The sequence below is a fragment of the Priapulus caudatus genome, unplaced genomic scaffold, assembly GCF_000485595.1.
Source record: "Priapulus caudatus unplaced genomic scaffold, Priapulus_caudatus-5.0.1 Scaffold2786, whole genome shotgun sequence".
Taxonomy (NCBI): Eukaryota; Metazoa; Priapulida; class Priapulimorpha; order Priapulimorphida; family Priapulidae; genus Priapulus; species Priapulus caudatus.
Genome location: NW_014579847.1, coordinates 3367 through 10677, shown reverse-complemented (window position 1 = coordinate 10677; position 7311 = coordinate 3367). Strand labels below are relative to the sequence as shown.

The 7311-nt window shown below is 41.0% G+C and overlaps 1 protein-coding gene across 1 annotated transcript in view; it reads right to left on the bottom strand.

Moving 5' to 3' along the window:
• Positions 1-677: 677 nt before the first annotated feature.
• Positions 678-7311, bottom strand: part of LOC106819056 (60 kDa heat shock protein, mitochondrial-like) — a 7767-nt gene continuing 1133 nt past the window's right edge. Inside the window, exons 2-12 of the mRNA XM_014823717.1 lie at positions 6190-6381; positions 5708-5960; positions 5227-5405; positions 4385-4478; positions 4061-4229; positions 3784-3883; positions 3442-3549; positions 3022-3159; positions 2710-2884; positions 2401-2579; positions 678-2077 (exon numbers count right to left, since the gene is read on the bottom strand). Of these exons, the coding sequence (XP_014679203.1) occupies positions 1907-2077; positions 2401-2579; positions 2710-2884; positions 3022-3159; positions 3442-3549; positions 3784-3883; positions 4061-4229; positions 4385-4478; positions 5227-5405; positions 5708-5960; positions 6190-6357 (1734 nt within the window). The 5' untranslated portion in view covers positions 6358-6381 and the 3' untranslated portion in view covers positions 678-1906. The remainder of the gene's footprint in view (positions 2078-2400; positions 2580-2709; positions 2885-3021; positions 3160-3441; positions 3550-3783; positions 3884-4060; positions 4230-4384; positions 4479-5226; positions 5406-5707; positions 5961-6189; positions 6382-7311) is intronic.

Sequence of the window (7311 nt, the reverse complement as noted above, 5' to 3'; positions counted from 1 at the left end):
CGTGCACCTCATTGTTTTGCGCCCAACGCTGGAACGTTTTTGCAACGTTCGGAATGGCGCAGGCTCGTACAGGGAGTCGCAAAAGGCCAGTTGCGCCGCGCTGCCCGCCGCCTATAGCCCATAGGACTGGCACTCGCCTCCACCTCTCGCGCTTACAAAAACACATTTTTTGATAAAATACCTAAAGGAAGTAATAATATGGTAAAAACCTATTGTTTATTTTTTTACTGAAAAATTATAGTTTTAGGTTTACACAACGGTTTACATAAGAAATAGATGACTGGCCACGTAGCCATGCACGGCCTATAAAATTTGGCCCAGTGGGGGGTCAGGGCCGAAGCCCCCTCCCCCAAAAGCTATGGGTTCTGTGCATTTGGGGACATTTCCTGATGAGATCATTATATGATTTTTCTGAATTTATCTCAAGACACCCATGGTCTTTTACAGTTCCAGGCCATTTATTCACGGTATTTTCCGACTAGGCGACAGCTTGTCCACGGAAAAAGAGGGAGTGGATATACTAATACCCTGTAAGTGGAAAGAAAATACATGGACCCGCACATAGGAAAGAGGCGATCTTACGTCGTTGAACTCGTACGACGTGTTTCTGAATCACTATGTCTTTTTTGAACACATTTCAGAGCCATTAGGAAGAAGGAAAACGATGAAAGCTCATCTTAATGGAACAATTATTTATTTGGAAATGTGATACTTCATTATCACCGGACGTGTGACTCCATACATGATCTAGTCTACATTGTCATGATGACTGCATAATTTTAACAAACTATACAACTTATCAAGAGCTAATAATACCTAGGTATTATTAGCTCTTGAACTTATCATTACACTTTTTCGTTCATTTTCTAAACGGACTACTCAACAACAGCAATGTTAGACAAAACAGACGGTAATAACGAATGCACTGTTTCGGACAGAATCCTAACGATGAATAACTGAAAATGACCCAATGATAGATAGCAGTACAACCATGCTACGCAGGCGCAGTATACAGTAACGGTCAGACCCTGTAGCAGCGACCTGCCACTTCCCCTTAAGCTGGGTTTACACTGGCAACTTTGTGTTGGCGAATCGCCGAATTGTACCAACTTCGCAATTTTGCAACTGAAAATCGGCAGTGTAAACGCAAAAGTTGCACGTCCAACCGATCGATAGCAGCTGGACGGGACTTGGGTGATTAGACAATGTTCTAATTCGGCAAGCCGCCAACTCAAAGTTGGCAGTGTAAACCCAGCTTTACAACGACGACTACGACAATGCAACACTCACTCACTCACTCACTCACTCACTCGGCCACAGTTCCGATACGTAATCAATGTTGTAACCACGAACATGACTTTGCAGCTGAATCGCGCAGGTACATCGATCGGCTAAGGAAGCCCAGCAATAAATGATTACCAGTTGGTCCTCACGAGCACACACTCGTTTGATTATCTCACCCCACCGCATATCGCAGTGGAAAATCTACCGTGCCATCTTTCATAAACACGATACAACCCCAGTAGTGTCCCCCAGACCAGTGGTAGGCAAATCACTAGATGGTCTACTAAACCCAGGTCTGCATTAACGTTCATAACCTTTAAAAAAGCAATTTAAAAAAATGACCTAATACTTCTCTGGTGACTTTACGAAGCTACAGTGCATGTTTATTCTTGCATTCGTACTTCGTATAGGTGACACGGAGCAAAGTTGGATTTCTCTGCCTACCAGCTCCTGAAACGTCACTCGATTTCACGTACACGTAGCCTATGAAATATGCACGGCTTCTTCATCACGTATTCCTCGACTTTGCCCGATAGCCAACACTGTACCTGGCTAGAAACGTAACAACCCTCTCTCTAAATCACAGGCTATGTTTACTTGATCGGTAATGTTCTCATTTTCTTCACATCATACCTCCCATCCCGCCCATGCCTCCCATCCCACCCATGCCACCCATGCCGCCCATTCCTGCGCCACCAGCTGGCTCTTCTTTGGGTATATCTATGACCACACACTCGGCCGTTGTAAGGAGGGACGCCACACCTGCAGCATCCAGCAACGCAGTGCGAACCACCTGTATGCGAACAAACAACAAGGTGTCAAACAAATCCAGAACACATTGCCACAGACGATGGAACTTCAAAACGTGGCTGAGCAATTCTATAACGAATATATATCCAGTGCGTCCGGAGAGGTCAATGTTCACAAGCATGTCATTATTCATAGATAAGACATTACAAATAGTCAAATTACACAGAGTAATTACATTTACAATGCCCCCTCCACAAAATGCCAAATTCCACTAATCTATCTAATTATATATGATAGCAACAGACAAGTGAAGACGGCAATAACAGTTTTTTAATTCAGGTACCATATGCTCGGCATGTTACGCACCTTTGTTGGGTCTACAATACCACCAGCGATCATGTCAACAAACTCTCCGCGCAGAGCGTCGTAGCCTGTGGTGCCTCCAGACTCTATCACTTTTTGCACGATGAGGGATGCATCGACACCAGCGTTCGATGCGATGGTGTGGCAGGGCACTTTCAGCGCCTTCTTAACAATCTCCACTCCTACAGTAAGAACGAAATTCGATGTACAGACAGCAAATTATATTTGATTGTCCTCAAGCACTTGTGACACTAAAATAAGAAACAGCCAACAGACTAAATACAATATAACTAAAATTAAAAGTGCACGTACCGATCTTTTGGTCGTCGTTTGTGCAGGCAACGTTGTCTAGTGCGGGCAGGCAGCGCAAGAGGGCAACACCTCCACCGGGGACTATGCCTTCCTCTACAGCAGCCTTCGTCGCATTCAGTGCATCGTTGTACCTATCCTTCTTCTCGTTCACCTCCACCTCACTCGATCCTCCAATCTGCATTTCAGGAAGGAAATAGATTACGTTATTGCTCTTTTAATTGTGAGAGATCTGGTCATTACTAATTATTTTTAATCATACAAGTGTTTTAAATGGAAAGGACACGCAAAGGTTTCACGCGAGCATGCTATTACCTTAACGACAGCAACACCAGCGCTCAGCTTAGCCAGTCGCTCATTCAGCTTCTCTTTCTCATAGTCAGATGTGGTCAGCTCCATTTCATCATTAATCTGTTGAATTCTGCGATCTAAATCCTCCTTCTTGCCCTTTCCCTACATTACAGGCAACACATCAAAAACCAGTCACAGCATACTTAGAATCTATATCATAACATTATTTTCAATACTGACTTATCAAACAACCAGTTGGTTTTTGGAAATCACGAAGGGGTTTTGCTCTTTTAAATGTAATTATTTTCCCTATATAGTGAATTCATGCAAAATAACGCAAAAATGTAATAAAATGGATAAAAATGTGCACTACAATTTATCACAATTTCACTCTTTGGTTTTCAGTAACCCAGCAACCTTGAGCAGAAACCACTAGTTACTCACCCTCAACAGCAGTGTGTCGTCCTTTGTGACATTAACCTCCTCAACGTTTCCAAGGTCATGCACCTGCACATCCTCAATCTTTACCAGGTTGGCTTCATCTCCAAACACCTATTTATAAGATATACGGTCTCAACAATTTCATATCATTAAAAAAAAAATAATTAATGAAACAAATAGCAATATGCACGTGCCAATTTATCAGCTTACAAATACAAACTCCTAGTTTCCTAAATTAGTGGTAGTGTGCAATAGCATTCATGGGAATAGTGATTTGACATCTTTACTATAGATTGAGCAACATTTAGGACATAGGTTGTTGTTACAACACAAGCATATTATTACCAAGCCTCCAGTCGCAATGGCTATGTCGTGAAGTGTGTTCTTGCGGTTGTCTCCAAATCCAGGAGCCTTCACAGCACACACCTGCAGACCGACCTTCAACCTGTATGTAAGAACAGTAGCATAATTATTAGAGGAAGACATGGTTAACCATTCACAATAAAACCAAATGGTGATAAATAGGGTTAATATAGTACACACAGTCATTCATTATCAACATATGCAGGGGCTTCGTGCATCTGTTTAGAACTAGAATGCTCAGAAATTTACATGTACCCACCTGTTTAGAACCAGTGTGCTCAGTGCTTCGCCCTCAATATCTTCAGCAATGATTAGCAATGGCTTCCTACTGCTATTTGCCAACTCGAGAACAGGAACGATAGACTGAATGGTGGAGATCTTCTTCTCGCTAAGCAACACCAGTGCATCTTGGAATTCGCACTTTGCACCTACAATCAAAAACAAAATTTAAAAAAAATATATTAATATTATATACAAAAATAATAACATAATAAAAAATAAAAAATAATATGAACAGTTTATTACAGTATATAAATGTGTTTATTTAATGCCATCTCCAAGCAACTTGTAACATTATACCTACCCTTGGCAGTGTTCATGAAGTATGGAGAAATGTAGCCTCTGTCAAATTTCATTCCCTCAATCACTTCCAACTCGTCATACAGCTTCTTTCCATCCTATTTGATTGAAGAACAATATAGAAATGTTTTAGAGAAATGCCCAGAAACTACCACAGCCAACTTTTATGTCTCATTAATAAATCCACTATTCCCGACAAGTAATGTCACACACGCACGCACGCACACACACACACACCAATCAGTACAGTCACCAAACCAAGCAGTAAGGCCACCCTTAAAGTGTATGTATATTGTATATTCTGTTTTGTGTATGTTTTTGCGGAACAAATTTGATTTTTTTTTTGGCGAAATGAAATAATTTTTGTTTTGTTTTAATCAGCCAATAAAATGTGTCGAGTAGCGGCGTAGCGAGTCGGTGGCGAGTCGGTCGGTAAAGGGGAAACAAGCAATATTTTATCTTAGGCCCAAGATTTTTCAAGCTATTGGGATGGCCAACAACAACACTCCACAAAACCAACATTTGCCCTCATTAACAAATATCAATGTGAACATGAACCTGAAGTTTTTTCTTAGTGCATAACTAGAAGTGGTTTAGATGTCTGCTGCAAACGTGTGGACAAATGAAGTCATTGCTGCGATTCAAATTCCTCAATTTCCCCTTCAACAAGAACTACAGAATTTTAGGTGAAGATGTCTTCGTAGACTGCCTCCATACAAAATGCATACTCCGTGCCAAAAATGAACATTACACACAAATCAGGATTATATCGACGGCTCTATTACAGGCGCACACGTGCAGAAATCTTGTGAAGCCTCACCAGTGAGTATCGACACACGCACACACCTTTACGGTAATGACTCCGTTCCTTCCAACTTTCTTCATGGCATCGGAGATGAGTTCACCGATCGACACATCTCCGTTAGCAGAGATGGTGGCCACCTGCGAAATCTCCTCGGGGGTTGTCACAGGCTTGGACATGCTCTTCAATGACTTCACGACTTCATCAACAGCCAGCATGACGCCTGCAGCACAATACATACAGAATACATTCCACAAATGATATGCTGATCTACACAGCTCTGCATAGCATATACGTATAACACATGTATCAGGGTTCTTACGATGCCTCTCTGCTCTTTAGATCTTGTTTTTCATATTCATCAGAATGACCATTCATTAAATATCAATTGAAAAAGTTATTCGAATTTCAGCATAAATGTCCCTTTCGATATTCGAGGGGGAGAACATCATTTATGATTTATATTTAGTTTCAGCTTTTGTGAGCAATGAGTGATGGAAACAAAATCCATCTAACATTTCTCACCTTTTCTAATTTCAATTGGATTGGCTCCCTTGCTGATCTTTTCAAATCCCTCCTTGGCAATGGATCTCGCAAGCACCGTCGCTGCAGTCGTACCATCACCTGCTTCCTCATTGGTATTATTTGCTACATCCTGTACCAGTTTTGCCCCAATATTTTGGTATTTGTCTTTTAGTTCAATTGCCTTTGCCACTGTAACTCCATCCTTGGTGATTTTTGGACTTCCCCAGCTTTGTTCAATAATTACATTACGCCCCTGAAACATACATTGCAATCACTTGGTCACATTCCTTCTTACGAAACTGCAATCGCACTGCATAAAATGTGGGGCGACTTTAGATATAGTTTGTCAAATACTTGAAACTCATACCAACATTGGCCAGAGGGTGTATGGAAGATCAATGTTGGATGTATACTATTAGTATTAGTAGAACCAATACAGGACACATTACATATAAATTAGGAGAGTACAATTGTGACAGTACCTTGGGTCCCATGGTAACAGCAACAGCATCTGATAGCAGATCTACTCCCTGCAGCATTATTGCTCGAGCTTCAACACCAAACTTGAGGTCTTTGGCATATGATCGTATCAGATGTGGTGCCACACGCCTTGCGAGTGTTGGTCTCAGGATACTTGGTAGTCTGAACATGTTGCTTGTGTATAATTAGTCTTCCTGTAAACATATCATACATTAGTGCATGCAATTACAAAAGTGACAATAGCTAGCCTATATTGGAAGTTAAAGTAACTATTGCGAGAGTTTTCCAGTGTTTTCACCACTTTCATGACACCTACCTTTATACTTGAGTAACAGCAATTGTCTAGAGTAACAATAAAATGTCTTAGAAAATTCGTATTCACCAAAAAAGTGCCAGTTTCGAACTACACTAGTTTTTGTAAACAATTGTTTCCTGTCATCTTGCCTGAAGTAACTAGCCGGAAGTATGGATTAGCTTGTGACGCCACCGCTCATCTGCCGTAGACATAGTACAGGACCTCTCAAATCATGCACTTGTTTTCAATTCATCACCGATACAAATACAAGTTTACTAATTCTGCCAGGAGGTATTATCGGCATACGATAAAATTGATTGCTGTTACGATGTGGTCATGCAAATCCATTTTTCTATGCTATAACTGCATAAAATCTTAGTATTTTTAATGTTGGTTGTTGGTGTAATCAGTGATATTTCCGCTGTCAGGTGAAACTACATTCAGCTATATTTAGTTTTTCTGAGCAAAAATCTCCCAATAGTTAGTTTAAAGCACTATATTATGTCACTCCTGATCTGTTCATGTGGGATCAGATGACAAGGAACGACAGTTACAGCATAAATCACTTCTAAATAAATCACTCAGGGTATTACTTTACTCTTTAGCCCGTTACTTTAGGCTTTACAGCAAAGGATAGACGATGGGCCACAAGCAACAGGGAGAAGTTTAGCAATAGCAGCTGAGAACACGTCACACCCTATATACGAGATAACGTACACCCGCGTGTTATTTTCGTGTAGGTCTAGACATTGAAGCTTTCGATCAACGCTACTGCAACTGCACATAACAATGGTAGCTACCTGAAGTGAAGGGCATTATAAAGGCCTAG